This window comes from Odocoileus virginianus, chromosome 13 (genome assembly GCF_023699985.2).
Source record: "Odocoileus virginianus isolate 20LAN1187 ecotype Illinois chromosome 13, Ovbor_1.2, whole genome shotgun sequence".
NCBI lineage: Eukaryota > Metazoa > Chordata > Mammalia > Artiodactyla > Cervidae > Odocoileus > Odocoileus virginianus.
The window spans coordinates 52,246,173-52,263,774 of record NC_069686.1 but is presented as its reverse complement, the minus strand read 5'-3'; the positions used below and the strand labels follow the sequence as shown (position 1 = coordinate 52,263,774).

Below are 17,602 nucleotides of genomic sequence, written 5' to 3'. Positions count from 1 at the left end.
GATTGCTAATTGGATAACCTTTGGCAAGCAATTAAAATAAACCCTCGGCATGCGTAGTTGTGGAATTCAAACAAGAAAATGTAGAAATTCAAACAAGAAAATGTGCTACTGAAGAGAAGCACAAACGTAGAGCGTCATTTCTTCTGCACCCTTTCCCAAGTAGGTCCCTGCCAGGGCCACGCGTTGGGGGAAGGCTGTCCGCCTACCACTTGAGATACTGCGCAGACAGACGCTGAGAAAAATAGAGGATGTTCCGCGCGACTGCGACACAGGAAGGTTCTTTTTTTTTTTTTTTTTAAAGGGCCGCCAGACTCCAGATTCCAGCATCGCCGGGATTTGAGAGTTCACGCCCAGGACACAGGGCGCAGCCGCGTGCCCGCCTTTCCCGTCACCCGATCCGAAACCAGTCTCTCCCTTCCTCTCCACCACGCCCTTAGCCCAGTCAATCCTAGACCCGGCATGCACCGCGCCGACCTTTTCCTTCCAGCCCACCCCCACCTGCGGGCGCCTCCAAATGACAAGCGGCGCGGAGCATTGTGGTCCTGTGCGCGAGAGCGAGGATGGAGGCAGGAAAGAGAAAGCAAAAGGCTTGGGCGAGCCGATAGGGCGGTCCCCGCGCACGCGCACGCGCGGCGACGGGGGTGAAAAGGGGCGGTGCCTGGTCTACGGCGAGCGGAGTGGGGCGGGGTCGCGCGGCCTTGGCGGGGAGTCCGCGAGCCCGGAGGGGCGGGGGGTGGGTAGGGAGCGGGCGGAGGAGGAAGTGTCATGGCGTCGGGCCGTGGAGCTTCTTCTCGCTGGTTCTTTACTCGGGAACAGCTGGAGAACACGCCGAGCCGTCGCTGCGGAGTGGAGGCGGATAAAGAGCTCTCGTACCGCCAGCAGGCGGCCAACCTCATCCAGGAAATGGGACAGCGTCTCAATGTGTATCCTTTCTTATTCTTGGCCTTCCGCCGCTCACGCCCTGTCCCTGTGACTACTCGCCCGGTCGCCGGGCCTGGTGCCCCGCGAACATGGCGCCGTCGCCTCGGCCTTTGCTGGGCCTCGGCCGCGCAGTAAGGGAAGGCAGGTTCGGGTTCGGAAGGCCGCGAGCGACCGGCGGAGGGGTGGAGGAGGAGGGGAGACCGGGAATGCGGGCCGGGAGGCTGCGTTGTGTAATCTGTTTGGGGCCGCGCGTGTTGGTGGCGGGGGATGGGAGTGCCGCCCAGACGAGAGGGGACTTTTAGGGATTATCGCAGAAAAGAGTAGGTTGCTTCGATTTCTCGTCCGAGAAGGGCTTGAGAGCTAGCTCTCCTCGCGAATTTGATGGCGGTTCTCGTACCTTGGGAGCGCATGAGAGGTCTTTATATTCTTGACAAGGTTTTGTGTGGGTGTGCGCGCGCGTGTTTCAACTCTGATTTGGGGTTTAGTCAGCCGTAGCCATTGATCAATCCTTCCTGGGCTCTTTGAATTTCAATGTTAGAGCGAAATGCTCGGCATTTGTTGTTACTGTTAGTATTACCATTTCGGTGTGGAGCCTTTTATAACCGCCAGCCCCCACCCTACCATCCTGTGGGTATTTATTTATTTATTTACTTATTATTACAGTTTGGGGAATGGTTTTGAGTGAACGGGTGGCGTTGGAAAAGGACCGTAGATCGGATATTTTCCTTCAAAATTGTTGTGGAAAGAGATCTTGTTTTTCTCCAATATTTCCTAAATGTTACGTTCCAGCTCTCAGCTTACAATAAACACTGCGATTGTTTATATGCACAGGTTTTACATGCACCATTCTTTCACCAAATTCAGTAGATATGTAAGTACTATTTTATTGTACTATATTATTGTTTGTTTTTACTGCAACCAAATTTTAAGGGTCAGTCAATACGTAGGAAGGAGTTGGTCGTGGATTTTACTACTGTATTTAGTGTTCCAAGTTAACAGTGAAGGTGAATGGGTTGATAAACATTTTGCTTCAAATGCTCGGTTTCTGGTTCGTTGGTTTGTTAGTTTTTTAATTTGGGATGACAAGCTGCCAGGCGCTGTGTCAGGCTCTGCCGGCTCTTTTGAGCTGAGATAAATCAGAAGCATTTCTTTTCTCAAAGAGTGTTTATTACATTTGTATGCATTTAAGTTTTATATTCGACATTTAAACAGTTTCAGATAGTAATGTACAGTGTGATGGGGGAAACGCCTTCATCTGGACGCATATTGTTTCAAATAGTGTGAATTGGGCTTAGTTTAATTGCAACATTGTTTTATAATCTTTGAAAGAAGTAATGTTTAGCAAAAATATTTCACTTGTTAACACAATTTAAGTTATCAAACGTTATTTATCACAGTTTAGCATTAGTTGTCTACTTCAGTTTTTGGTGATTTGAATGTGTCTTGCTTCAGACAAAGCTATGTCGTGTGAATATAATTAGTTTGAAGTACATCTTACCTTCCAGTACTAAGGTACTGATTTGAAACATTTGCTGTAAATCTTGCGTGTCACAAATTGAGTAGTGGCTTTTAGTTGCAATTTTAAATTATGAAACAGGGCAGTTGGATGTGTGCTCTTTTCAGAGAAATATGAGTACTGTGTTATACCTGTTAACAAAGAAAACTACATATCATTTAGAAATGCTTAACTCTAAGGTAAATATTTTATCTTATTTCTCACCATGTTTTTTGCTCACAGCTATTATTTTAGAATGTTGACTCTGAAAGGTGTGTGGAAAAATTGACCATGGAAGACTTCACGCATTGATTGTTATTAGACCTTTTAAGAAAACAGTTTTTGAAAAGGTTCTTTTTTTGAGTTGTAAGAAAGGAAAAGCTTCATACTTTAGATTGATTCCTGTATTAATCTCTTCTGATCATAAATCTGACTTGGTTTATCAGATTGGCATATAGGTTTATCTTAAAAACAGTATACATTTCTTGTATACATTTTGGTCTCTTGCAGTCTCCATTGCTTCTATTCTTCATCTTTTAAATCTATATGATTCTTGTTCTGTTTTTATTTCCCTAGTTATTTCTTGTGCATAGAACTTAGATCGGTAATAGTGTTGGGAAGAGAGAGGAAACCTTTTTGGTAGTAATATTTAGATTGAGAGAAATAGCATTGTTATTTAAATTGTCTTCTAAGGCAGTAGTGAACTGATAAATACTAATATAAATATGACTTAAGTAGCCCTGGAAAATACTGGCAGGAATCACAAAATAGTTGTGGAAATTCTTTGTGTGGCTGCAGATGGCCATTTGCTTGCTTTTCTACTTCAGTAATGATTTCACTACAAGACTACACTTCTCGTTTTGAACCATCCCTCTTTCATAATTTGTCTCTATGGCCTGTTTGGTATGCTTTAAAGCAAATGCTTACAGCCAAAATTCACAGCTGTAACTTTAAATTGACTGGTGAAGCCCAGGTCGCTGGCATTCTAACTCTTGTTATTTTATTTAAATGCCGTCATTTAATAAGAAAGCCAAAATACTCATTTTTATTACCCTACTTTCTATCTTATGTTTGTATAAAGGCAAACCTCAATGTTGTATAGAGTTGTTATTAGCAGAATAATTGAAATCTGATGTTAGTTTCTGTTTTGAGAAGTAAATTGCACTCTTCATTTCTAGCCATTGTCTTTTTTACCTTTGCTGTTATATCAAAAGTGGTTTTAATATTTGTGTTGGTGCACTTGCAACAATTGCACAGCCTCACTCTTTTATCTTTTTTCCTATTCTTTTAGGGTGAAGGGGGTGGTCTCAAATTGAATGTGAGTCACTTTTAAATTCATATTCTGCCACATTATTGGGAAAAGTTTTCTTATAAAGTTATAATGGAATGTCATAGTAAACTTTAAAAAAGCGTGAGTCATTACAAAGTAAATTAAACACCATTTGGTAAACTAAACCATAACAAGCTTAAATTTAAAGATGTTAGTGACAAAATATATCCAATTTTATAATAAACATGCCTTCATTATATTATAATATTTATGTGGCTTTATTTTTTCTCACATTGACAAATTTAAAAGTAAAAAATCCCCTAAAGGTCAAGTTGCTCTTGTGTTAAAAATCAGTGTCAACAGAGCTGTCTTTCATCATTGTCGGTTTCTCTTTTTAGAAGGTTGGCTTGCTATCAGCAGGAAATGAGTTTTATATGTAACCTAATTACATAAATCTATCTTTTGCTCACTAGATGCAGTAAGATTTATGTAATAAGATTAGTAATTGAAGAATGGCCTTGCTGGATCAAGCTCAAGATGAATCTAGTAAAGTGTATAAAAGAAAGCCCTGGAACCAACAGTGCCTCCAAAGTATATCCTGTGGGAGAGCATTCTCCCCTGTGTCAGCCATAGAGCACATATTGACTCAGCTTCTCCTAGAAACTCTGTTCATTAGTTTGTTTGGTTAGTCAAGCTTACAATGCACTTGTTTCTTGTATTAATTTATGAGTTCTCTTAAGATGAGGTTGGAAAGAGCACACTCTTAGTATTTTTATTGGTCATTGTTTAGTTTCCTAGCATTTCTCCAGTTCATGGGGTCATTTTAATCTTCTGCTTACTTTCTTTAGTTCTGTTGCCTCTTTCTTGAACTGCAGCAATTGAAACATTATAATATGCCAAACTGAAATGTATCTTAGTTTAAGGTATTAAATGCATGGTTAGTTAAGCACAGTATTCAGAACTAATGATTTTTGACCTCTGAGAATGTGTCGTCACTGTCATATCTGAGTTTCACTAAATAGATATAAAATTAGTCAGCTGATAAGCATAAAGGAACTTGTATTTGCTTGTGCTGAAAAATGATTACCACTTTTTGCTTTCAGTCTTAATCGTTCTCAGTTGACTTGGCTCTTGACAATAGATAGCATTTGAAAATTTAAAGATGTTCTTTTTGCATTCTTTTCCTCCTCTGTAAAGACTTAAATGATTTAAAGGAAAGCCATTCTTATAACTATCTAGAAAGTTGCCCATAGTCCTGATTGTTTGTCCTATAATAAAGCATTCTCCCATTCTGATTTTTAATAATACTGTTTGCATCAAAATTTATTCAAGATGACAGGGCAGGGCTGTCGTATGCAGAATCTTAGTTCCCAGACCAGGGATCAAACCTGGGCCCTCTATATTGTCTGCCAGAGTCTCAACCACTGGACCACCAGGCAAGTCTGGTGCACGATTTTTTAAACAGTAGGTTTCATCCAATTTACACTAACTGTTGCTTATTTATACTCAAATTGCTCATCAAATCGCCATAAAAAATTGACATTTGTGAAAGAAAACCAACATTTTGGTAGAATTGGTTAGCTAAGGGTTTTGTTTAAATTTTTATTGTGAAAGCTGTAAATTTCTCTCAAGCATAGGAATATAAATAAAGTTAAATGTAAAAATTCACCACTACCACCTCGCAGCATTCAGGCTGGAAGGTAAGCACTGTAAGGACAAGGGGTGTTTGTTTATTTCTTTTCTTTTTTGACTATATTCACCATTACCTCACATGAGATAGATATTCAGCAATGGTTTGTCAATAGGATGGATCAAATCTTGTTGCTTCACAGGTGTGTTGAATGAATTCTTCTACATTTTCCTCTATATACATTCTCCCCCTTTAGATACATTTAAAGTTATTTTATTATTTGAAAATTAACAGACACGTGCTAGATGAAAAGGGTATAAAAGGGGATATGATAAACCTCCCTCCCATCTAAGTGTCTAAGCCCCCGGCCCTACACCATTTGCTGTTCATTGTTTTTGTGTGCCCTTTCAGAAATACTTTTTGCTTGTGCAAACATTTGTGTGTATCTTTATCAGCAAAAGAAAGGGTTTTTGTTTGTTTTTTCACAGGCATTGGATCCAGCACATAGCAGCAAATATAAAAACATACAGAATTGGACTGCTCCTAGTTGGGGACAGATGTGGCTGTTTCTGGAGAAGTAATTTTTAAGGTGGCACTAGAAAAGGATGGTATAGATTTACCTAGTGGTCCTCAGCCAGCGGCAGTTTTGCCCACCACCCATTTAACAACGTTTGGAAACATTTTGGTTGTCACAACTAGGGGAAGGGGTACTACTGATACGTAGTGAATAATAGAAGCCAGAGATGCTGCTCCACATCTTACAGGGCACAGGGTTGCCCGCTAAAGCGAAGAGGCACCTGGTACAAAACGTCAGTAGTGCTAAGGTTGAGAAAACCATGGGTTAACTAAGAGTTAAGGAGACTAAAGCTATGTTATCCTTACTAGATTAATTTTGAGTGTTTGCTGAATTTTATATGTTCTAGTAAGAAATTGCCTATTCATCTGTAATTCCTCAAGGACCTTAAGAACAAAGATCAATTTGTGATCTTTTTCTAATTTAGGGCTTTAGGGAAACATTTTTGATATTTCTAAAATTTAAAGTTTAAATTTAGTTTGCCTTTCTGTGACATACTAATGTGTTCCTTAGCCTCTTACTTGAGCTTTTTGTGAGTTTCTTATCATGTTAGCAAATATTTTAGTAGTTTGTCTTCTAATTTTGTTATGGTGGTTTTTGACATAATTTTTTTTTTGTTATTAAAACATACCAGCCTTTAATTTTGCTTTATTTCATTACTTTTATCTGGAGATAAGTGTCTGCTATATTCATTTACTGTTTTCATGAGAAGAGTTTCTTGAGCTTCTGTATTTGTTTTTCCTCTTTAGGTTAATTTTGGTGTGTTGTTCTTAAATATTTATCTGAAGTTGGTTACCCTCTTATTGCGAATAAGGAAGAAAAGAATCATAAAGCTTAAACACTTTGTCTGAAGTCACACAGCAACAGAGTGACAGAAGCAAAAATCTTACCCAGATCTAGGCTCCATTGTTCATGCAGTTATCACTATTTCTGACTCCATTGTTCATGCAGTTATCACTATTTCTGCCTCAAGTATCTGTTGTTAGGAATCTTTTCATAGCCTTGAAATTTATCACTGAAAGCAGTACATATAAAACTTTTGCATTGTGCCACTTGTGATTCACCAGCTTCCTGCATGGGAATTACCAAAATGCTTCTTTAAAATATGCTTTAGTGAACTGTATCTTAGACCTGTGTAATCGGGATACTTGTGGTGAGACCTGGGATCCTCTCTTAACAGTAAGCTGTTAAGGTAACACTGATGTCTGCTAAAGTTGAAGATTGTTCATTTTAATTTTGATTTCTCCTCTGTGTCTCAGAATCCATTATACAGTCAGCCTTCTGCATCTGTGGGTTCAACCAACCGTGGATTGAAACTATTTGGGAAAAATTTAACGTTTCCAAAAAGCAAAACTTGTGTTTATCCCACACCATCAGCTCTTAATATTTACATACGAGTTGTGTTGTATGAGGTATTATAAGTAATCTGGAAGTGATTAAAAATATAGATAAGGATGTGGATAGGATATATGCCAATACTACGCCATTTTATATGACTTGAGCATCCATGGGTTTTGAAATCTGTGGAAGGGTCCTGGAATCAGTCACTCCTATGGCTACTGAGCGATAACTGTACAATGGCCATATTTTCTGGGAGCTAAATCAGCATGTATTTCAGTTCCTTTAGCTGCTAGAATAAAATGTTTTTGAAATCTTAGTGGTTCTTTATATCATAGCTCACTTCTACTTCTGCCTTTTAGGTTTTTTTAAAGATTTCTTTCTTTGGGTGCACCGGGTCTGAGTTGCAGCACTTGGGGTCTTTTTTTTTTTTTGCTGTGTGTGGGATCTTTAATTCTGGCACGTGAACCCTTAGTTGCAGCATGTGAGGTCTAGTTCCCTGACCAGGGATTGAACCCTGGGCCCCCTGCATTGGGAGCGAAGAGTCTTCGCCACTGGACCACCAGGGAAGTCCCTGCCTTTTAATTTAATAAGTGATTAGTCTAAGAATAATTTTACATTCAAAATCCACTAATACTACTGGGAAATACCATAGTGCTGTCTAGTAGAACGTCTGCAGTAATGGACATACTCTGTTTCTCTTTATGTTCAGAATGATATTGACTGACCAAACAGGTTTCCTGGATTGAGACTATTAGAGTAGATGGTTTCTAAATTCTTTTTCAGCTGTAAATCTCGTGGATGAAAATTTATTAAGCTCTCACTGTGTAATATGCACTTCACTTAGGGCAGCTGAAGTAGTACCCTTGTGAAGAAACAGATACAGTTACTAAGTTACTTGTCCAGAAAGAAAGCAGCCATTATGTGATTGGCATTTGAACTCAGATCTTTTGCCTAATCCCATGCTGTTCTCACTTTTGTCTAATACGTTTAAGAAATGTCCCTAATGTGTTTAAGAAATAGGGTGCACTAACTATTGATGCTGGTGATTTCTAAGAAGGAGATATGTATACAAGTGAATAATGAAAATACTCTCAGATTTTTATTTACTTATCGTGTTGTACAAAGTCCAGTGAAATCCTCTTTTGAATTAGGTGGCACATTCTTCTTTCAGCCATACATCAGTCTTAGCATTTATGCGTTGCACATCCCTGTTTTCCCATGTGGTGCATTCCCTTCACTTTTCATGTGATCCTGACCTGTCAGGTTGTACGACTAAGCTAAAGTTCCAACTCTCTGTAAAAACATTCCCCAGATAATGCTGCTCTTTTTTCATTCTCCAACAGTATCCTTTGGGTCTTATTCACATCCTGTTGCATTTTACCTATGTCGTGTCATTTAGTTCTGTAGCATAACTGCATATATGAAATGAAGTGGGTTTCTGTTTTGTTTTGGGGGGGCGGTTTTGGCCACATGGCACGTGGGATCTTAGTTCCACCAGGGATCAAACAACTTGTGTCTCCCCCACCCCCCAGTGGAAGCAGGGAGGAAGTGGGTTTTAAAACAATTAAAAATTGTTATAAAATGAAACACAAACATAGGAAAGCACTAAATGTATAGCATAGTGAATTATTACAAGGCAGACAACTTTGTAACTATTACTCAAGCAAGGGAACTTTGATAGTTAGCCTAGAATTGCCTTCCTGTGCCCTATCCCAGTGTCAGCCCTTTCCCTCCCTACGCAAAGGGACAGAAACTCTGCAATCCTTGATTATTACTAAAGATTTGATAGGTTTCCTGTCTCAAAGTACAGGTTTCCCTTTCATCCCTTTCTTTTACTTGAATTTTGTCTGTTGAAGGACCTAGGGCATCAGACCTATAGTCTCCACCTGTCTGAATTTCGCTTATTGTTTGCTCGCAGTGCAGTTTATCGTTTTCCTTTGTTCTTGTTGTTCACTCGCTCAGTCATGTCCAACTCTGTGCAAGCCCATGGACTGCAGCATGCCAGGCTTCCCTGTCCTTCACTGTCTCCCGGAGCTTGCTCAAATTCATGTCCATGGAGTCAGTGATGCCATCCAACCATCTCATCCTCTGTCATCCCCTTCTCCTTCTGCCTTCAGTCTTTCCCAGCATTAGGGTCTTCTCCAGTGAGTTGGTTCTTCACATCAGGTGACCAAAGTATTGGAGCTTCAGCTTCAGCATTAGTCTTTCCAATGAACATTCAAGGTTAAATTCCTCTAGGATTGACTGGTTTGATCTCCTTGCAGTCCAAGGGACTCTCAAGAGTCTTCTCCAACACCACAGTTTGAAAACATCAATTTTCTGGCGCTCAGCCTTCTTTATAGTCAACTCTCACATCCGTACATGACTACTGGAAAAGCCATAGCTTTAACTACACTGACCTTTGTCGGCAAAGTGTTGTCTCTACTTTTTAATACACTGTCTACGTTTGTCAAGATCTTCCCTGTAGCTCAGATGGTAAAGAATCTGCCTGCAATGCAGGAGACCTGGAAGGGTCTCCTGCAGGGTCAAGAAGATGCTCTGGAGAGGGGAACAGCAGTCCACTCCAGTATTCTTGCCTGGAGAATCCCATGGATAGAGGAACCTAACGGGTTGCAGTACATGGGGTTGCAAAGAGTCGGACACAACTGAGCGACTAACACACACACACACACACAAGGTTTGTCATAGCTTTTCTTCCAAGGAGCAAGCATCTTTTAATTTCATGGCTGCAGTTACCATCTGTAGTGACTTTGGAGCCCAAGAAAATAGTCTGTCACTGTTAGCATAATTTCACCATCTATTTGCCGTGAAGTGACAGGACCAGATGCCATGATCTTCGATTTTTGAATGTTTAGTTTTAAGCCAGCTTTTTCACTCTCCTCTTTCACCTTCATCAAGAGGCTCTTTAGTTCCTCTTCGCCATAAGGGTGGTGTCCTGTGCATATCTAAGGTTATTGATATTTCCCCTGGCAATCTTGATTCCAGGTTGTGCTTCATCCTGCCCGGCATTTCGCTTGATGTACTTTGTTCTTGTATTCCCTGAAAATTGCCAGTTGGGTCCAGAAATTTGATCAGACTCATGTTAGATCCCTTTGGCAAGACTGCCAGTGAGTGCCATTACATTCTTCAATCAGGACACTCCTAATGTCTGGTTTCTTTTTGTGGTGTTGGCAGCTGTTGATATTCAGTGCCTCGATCCTTTAATTCATTGATACTCTTAACTCATTATTTCTTCATTTTTAAGTTGTAACATTTTTTATAGTGAAATGCTGTGATTCATCTACTATTTGGACACTTGCTGGTACAAGTTTATATGAGAAAGGTAGAATAAATACTTGATTTTTGCCCTGTGTTTACCACCTTTGTTGAGATAAAATCCCCACACTGTGTTTCACCTTTTGAAAGTGTACAATTCAGTGGCTTTTGTGTATGTTCATGAAGTTGTGTGCATCAATTTAAGAAATTGTTATTACCCCAGAAAGAAACCCCACATCCTTTAGCCATCTCTTCCCATTCTTCCCCCCAGCCTATTGGACAGTCACTATAAATGAAAGCATTCAGTCTGTGCTCCCTTATGACTGACCTCTTTCACTTAGTGCGTGATGTTTTCAGGATTCATCTGTGTTGTACTGTGTGTCAGTACTTGGTTTATTTTCATGCTGAACCACCATTGTACTGCATTTTGTGTGCACATTCACCAGCTGATGGAATTTGTGCCGTTCCTGCTTTTTGGTTGTTACATTACTGCTGTGAACGTTTCTGTGGGTTTTGTGTTTCTACATAAATGTTTTGAAACCAGAACCATGTTTTGGTTGCCCTTGTATTTTCCTAGGAGTAGAGTTGCCAGAGCATATATAATTCCATACCCATATAATCTGGGATAGTTTCCTCAAATATCTTGTTATAGCAAGATATTCCAGGTTCATCTTGTACTCTTCCTTTTAATCTTCATTCGTGCTTAGTTCTGCAGGTAACTTTATTTGTATTGTTCACTTGAAAGTGAAAGTATCGGTCGCTCAGTCCAACCCTCTGCAACCCCAATAGCCCGTCCAGGCTCCTATGTGCATCGAATTCTCCAGACAAGAAAACTGGAGCGGGTGGCCATTCCCTTCTCGAGGGGGTCTTCCCAGCCTAGAGATTGAACCCAGGTCTCCCATATTGCAGGCAGACTCTTTACCATCTGAGCCACCAGGGAAGTATCGCTCACTGAAAGTTGAAAGTATTGGTCACTCAGTTGGGTCCTACCCCTTGCGACCCCGTGGGCTGTAACCCGCCAGGCTCGTTTGTCCATGGAATTTTACAGGCAGGAATACTGGAGTGGGCTGCCATTTCCTCCTCCAGGTGATCTTCCTGACCCAGAGATGGAATCCAGGTCCCCTGCATTGCATGCGGGTTTTTACTCTCTGAGCCTCTGGTGCTTATGTTGAAGTCTCTGAGTCATTTTCTTTGAAATTCTCTTGAAGATCATGGAAACAGTGTTGTCTGAATTCTTGAATGATAATAGTTTGTGCCCTTTATCCCCAAGGTCGGTTTGGGGCTGTAAAATACTTGGCTCTTGCTTTCTTGAGTATCTTAAATTTATGTAAACTTTTTTCTTTTCTGGTATAAAGCATTGCTGGCAGTTTGGGTGGTGATCTAATTTTCTTTTTTCTTTTTTTTTTTTTTCCGCCTAAGTAGCTCAGGAGTTTATTTTTCCCTTTAAAATTAGTAATCTCAGTACAGTGTGTTTTTGTGTTGGTTGTTGTTGGTTGATATGATCAGATGTGTGATGTGCTCTTTGAATATGTGATTTCATATCCTTTTTACTTAGGTTTTATGTGACAAATTGGTTTTTTAATGTCTGTTCGGAGGTGAGTTAGCTTTTCGGTGTTTTTTAATTATGGTAAAATATAGCATAAATGTGACATTTAAGCCATTTTTAAAGTGTATTAGTTCAGTGGCATTAAGTACATTCACATTGTTGTGTAGCCATCAGCACCATCCATCCATCTCTAGAACTTTTTTATCTTCAGAAACCGAAACCATTCATTAATCAAATTTCACATTTCTCCTTTCCCTCAGCAACCACCATTCTACTTTGTCTATGAATTTCACTCTTTTTGGTACCTCTTATAAGTAGACTTTGCAAATATTTGAACTTTTGTGTCTGGCTCACTTCACTTTACATACTGTTTTCAAGATTCATCTTTGTTGTAGCATATGTCATAATTTCCTTCCTTTGCTAAAGCTGAGTATGTACCACGAATTGTATCACAATTTGTTGATCCATTTTAATCTGTCACTGGACAGATGTATAGCTATTACAAACATGAGTGTACAAATTGCTCAGTTCCTTACTGTCAGTACTTTGGGGTATGTACCCAGATACAGAATTCCTGGGTCACATTGTAATTCTGTTTTAATGTTTTGACAAACTACCATCCTGTTTTCCCCAGCACCAGCACCATCTCATATTCTAGCTAGTAATGCACACAGATGCTAGCTTCACATCCTCTAAGGCTTACTCTTTTCTGGTTTTCTGATAATAACCATCCTCATGGGTGTGAAGTGATTGAACTTTTGATTTGCAATTTTCTGGTGACTACTGACATTGGACACCTTTTCTTTTTTTTTTTTTTTTAAGATATTACCTTTATTTTACAAAATTACACTGTGATTTTCACACACTGTTGAAAACAATGACTATTTAATTTGTCTAAAGGCAGAAATAGTTCCTGTTTCACTTTACAATTAAGCTTCAGTTTAGTCCCAGAAAATAAATAATACTTCTGTGGATATGAGTACAGAATTTGAGAAGCCAAATTTAACCAAAGTCTGAGGACAAGTTGTCAATATCTAAACATATCCTTTTATATCTGCTTTATTTGACCTTCATCCTCTGAGATGCCTTTCCAGTAGACAGATACAGAAAAATCTACCCATTGGACACCTTTTCATGTGTTTGTTGGCCATTTATATGTATTCTGTGGGGAAACATCTATTCAAGTCCTTTGTCCATATTTTAGTTGGGTGTTGTTACTTTATATGAGTTCTTCATTTACTCTAAATATTAATCCATTATCAGATACATGATTTGCAAGTATTTTCTCCTATTCTATAGGCCAACTTCTCTTTTTTTCCTAATGCACAAGAGTTTTTGATGATGTGCAGATTACCTATTTTTCTTTTGTTGCTTGTGCTTTTGGTATCATATCCAAGTAATCATTGCCAAATCCAGAATTAAGAAGTTTTTCCCATCATCTTCTAAGTTTTATAGTTTTAGTCCTTACATTTAGGTCTTTGGTCCATTGTGAGTTAATTTTTGTATATAGTATAAGGTAAAGGTCTCATTTTTTTTTCATGCAAGTATTCCATTTTCTCAGTACCTTTTGTTGAAATTTTTTTTTAATAAATTGTTTTGTTGCTGTTTTGGCCGCTCTGGGTCTTCATTGCTTTTGTGGAAGTTTCTCTTGTTGCAGAGCACAGGCTCTAGATGCGTGGGTTTCAGTAGTTGCAGCACGCTGCTGCTGCTGCTGCTAAGTAGCTTCAGTCGTGTCCGACTCTGTGCGACCCCATGGGCCGCAGCCCACCAGGCTCCTCCGTCCGTGGGATTTTCCAGGCAAGAGTACTGGAGTGGGGTGCCATTACCTTCTCCAAGTTGCAGCACGAGGCCTCGGTAGTTGTAGTGTTTAGTTGCTGCAGGCATGTGAAATCCTTCCGGACCAGGGATCGAACCTGTGTCCCCTGCATTGACAGGTGGATTCCTACCCACTGTGCCACCAGGGAAGTCCCTGAAGTGTGTCTTTCTAGCACGATTTTTGATGCTTAGGGACAACTCTTATAATTTCTTTCTTACAGTGTCTTTGTATGACCTAGATACTTTTTATCAAACTCTTTTGAGAGCTTTAATAAGTAGATGTGCTTCAGGGGAGCTTTTCTAGCTTCACCGTTCCTTTGTGTAGTATTCTGAAATGTAGCAGGTTTCTTTTTCTGTTCTGGAATCCTTTTTCTGTGAGTCTTTGCTGAAGCTGCACCATTACCATTTTTCCTTAACTGTGGTCATAGCCCCAAATTCTAAGCTTCAATACCTAGAACTAGTTGGATATTTATTAATGAAGCATCTTCAAGGCACAGAAAATAGTTAATTCTAGTTTTAAGGGACAGAGAGTGTTGGGACACTTAAGGGATATGGGAGAAATAGCCTCACCAGCCTGTGGGACCTAAAGATGAAACCTAAAAATATATTAGAACAAACTTGTTGACAATGTATTAGCAAATAGAAAACAGCCTTGGAGTTCTTTGCTTCTGTTAGGGCTTTTTTTTGGATTAGGAGATTGAAAAGTAACAAAATGACTATGGCTTTTTCTTAAATACAGATGTATGCACAAAGTTTATGCAGTAAATTAATTACTTAAAGAATAAAGACAAAAATGATTTATTTGAAACTGATGGTGATATAACCATTTTCGGTGACTTAACAATCACCTAAGCTTTTTGTTAATGCAAACTGACCTTGCCTCCAGCTATCAAGGTTGAAGCCAGCAATGAGAGTGAAGAATGTCAGCAGTGAGAGCATCATGAGCAGGCAGGGAAGACAGTGGCCAGGAATGGACTGGAGGAGGATAGAGAAGGGAGGGAGTCAGACTGAGAGGAAGAAATCAAAACATACAAAGGCATAGAAAAAGAGAAGTGTGGAAAAACAATTGGAGCAAAAAGAGAAGAGTTACAAGTGTAATGGTTAAAGTAAAACCAGTTGTTGTCACTTCAGTATTTGAATCTGTTTATTATAATAGTTGTTAGGACTGCAGTGAACCCTTTAAAGAACTGAGTGTGTACAAGGAAGAAGATGAGCAAGAAAGGAGGGAATTTTAAAGAGCATGTTAAATCACTTTTTAAATTTAAAATCAACAGTAAAAATACACAACTGTTTATTTTGCAACATAGTACACTTAATCTTAGCTAAAAGGCCTAGAAGCAATATAGTAATAATAATATTTGAGTCTTAATACACAGCTGTTGTTTTATTTTGCAACATAGTACACTCACTCTTAGCCAAAAGGCTGAGAAGCGATGTAGTAATAATATTTGAGTCATACTAACTATGAGGCACTATTCTAAGTGCTTTATATATATTGATTCCTGTCATCCTCAGCACAACTTTATAAGCAGACACTATTTCTCCCATTTTACAGATGTGGAAACTGAACCACAAAGAAAATAAGTAATTTGCCTAGGCTAGTCAGATAACAGAGCCAGGATTCCACTGAGACAGTCTGACTACTATACTACAGCTGACTTCATCACCTCTTCCTCCCCCTTTGCATCATTTGTATGGTATATTTCTGTAGAAATGTGTCTTGTTTTGAGAATGTAATATCCCCGTGAAATACTTGTACATGTGCTAGAGTGACAAACTCTGGATACTATTTAAAGATCAATTTTTATTATCTTTAGTTAGAGTACCTTGAGAAAATTTATTAAACTAGGAGTACCAGAGCACAGAAGATGGATAGTACATGGTCCCTGTCCCGAGTAAACTGAATCTCAGTTTGTAATTGGTCATGTGAACCAGCCAAGTGTCCACTCCAATATTGGTATAAATTCTTTGACTTTGAACCAAGTTTGATAATGAATGTTTGTTACCTTCAGAAGTGTGTTCACCTTTAAAAGCCACAGACCAACTAGAAATGTTGTCATTACTTAAACTTTTGGAGTTATTTTCATTTTAGTAAGCCATACAACAAAATCAGCTTTTCATACAAAAAGCAGTAGTACCTAGTTTAATTACCTTCCTTAGTCATCCTTAAAATTAAAGCCTCACACTGATATTCACTAAGTATTTATCTAAAAAAGTGTTTTGTTTTGTTTTTACAGCCCTGATGGAGTAAGATGTTTGCAGGCAGTAGAGGAGGAAATGTGAGTGGAGTTAGTGGATTTCACCAGGAACTTTGGAAGAGTGTTGGGTATTAGTGTTGCTCTGAAGGAGAATGAGACTTGAACGCTATTTAGAGGGAGAACAGAAAGACTTCTGTTAGGCATGTGGGTAAATAAACAAGGAACCTACCCTGAAGATCAATGTTAAGCTCCTCTAATGCTTTTTTTTTTTTTTTTTTTTTTTAATTTTTGTAGAATTTTAGAATCATTTACTAGTATGCGTATTGTGAGTCCATTGAGACTATCTTCTAAGGTGAAGGACTGTGTGACTTGAAAGTTCTTCTTGATATCAAGGTTTACAAAAAGTCTGAAGAGGATAGAGCTGATACTAGGAGTCCTAAGAGATTTTTACCAAGAAAAACTCATTGGAGATTTTCAGAAGTGCCTTTTAAGAAAGTTAAGAGAAATTATCTGGCAGTTAGGCAAACAGTTTATTTAAAGTTCAGCCTAATTTGACTTTACACTTAAGCCTCTATGCTTCACTCTTTGACAGATAGTTCTAACATTTGAATTTTGGCGTAGCCATTCCCCTTTTAGACATGAATGAGATAATAAATGAAAGATTGTGGGAAACTGAAAGTATATTCATTTTATTGGTTCTTGGATTTCGTACCTTTGCATTGGCTCTTAGATTTTTATAATATTTGGAATACTGTGAAATTAATATTGATGCCTTTATATGGATTATCCACATGTCATTCATTAAGTATTGTGAACAGCAGCTGCACAGTACTAGATAATGGGAACACAAATGAATAATTTAGTCTCTGTGTTCAAGCTTCTTCTAGACTGGTAGAGCAGGCAGATACAATAAACCAGAAGTTAGAGTACAATGTAAGTACAATGGCAGAGGAATGTACTGTTTTCTATTGAATAAAGAAGAGCATTTCGCTCTGATTCCAGAAGTTGGGAGGTTGTGGTCTTTTGAGGTAAGCTGTTAAATAGCAAAGGAATTAATCAAACTAGGTAACAGTGGTAAGAAATTTTCAGTATGTAGAAAAAATGACAGAACAGATGGAAGGTAATTGTTCTAAGTTATCTTACACTTTTTACATCTTAGGGACCCCCTGCCCTGGATCACTGCTGTTTAACTGGTATTTCAAGAATACTGACTAATTTTGGTATTGCTTGATTAAATCAGTTTAGTCTACATCCATGAAAACTAAGTATAAGTTGCTTTTTTGAGCATTCTCAATTGTTTAAAAGACTGAAATAAATTCAGTCTTTAAAAGACTGAAAGTTCAAGGTGAAATTATTCAGTCTATTTAAGGTAACATTATTTTTGATTGTTTAGAGCCAAACTCACTTAATTTTAGGTCTGTTTTAAAGATTTTTACGTAGTAAGACAACTTCATGAAGTCATTTTTACTCCATTTACTTATCTGCAAATGCAGTTGGATTAGAGAAGGCCCCTTTCAAAACCAAAATCCAAGGATTAAGTTTTATGTCTCAGGAGTG

General features: G+C 38.8%; 1 protein-coding gene across 5 annotated transcripts in view; it reads left to right on the top strand.

Annotated features, from left to right (window-relative positions):
• Nucleotides 1-730: 730 nt before the first annotated feature.
• CCNT2 (cyclin T2) overlaps nucleotides 731-17,602 on the top strand; it is a 35,122-nt gene continuing 18,250 nt past the window's right edge. For 2 of the 5 annotated variants that reach the window (XM_020879231.2, XM_020879233.2), the window contains exons 1-3: nucleotides 732-923; nucleotides 1,711-1,792; nucleotides 3,708-3,734. In XM_020879231.2, the coding sequence (XP_020734890.1) occupies nucleotides 766-923; nucleotides 1,711-1,792; nucleotides 3,708-3,734 (267 nt within the window). In that variant the 5' untranslated portion in view covers nucleotides 732-765. Of the gene's footprint in view, nucleotides 924-1,710; nucleotides 1,793-3,707; nucleotides 3,735-17,602 lie in introns of all 5 variants that reach the window. The other 3 variants (XM_020879232.2, XM_020879234.2, XR_002311182.2) reach the window with 2 other exon arrangements.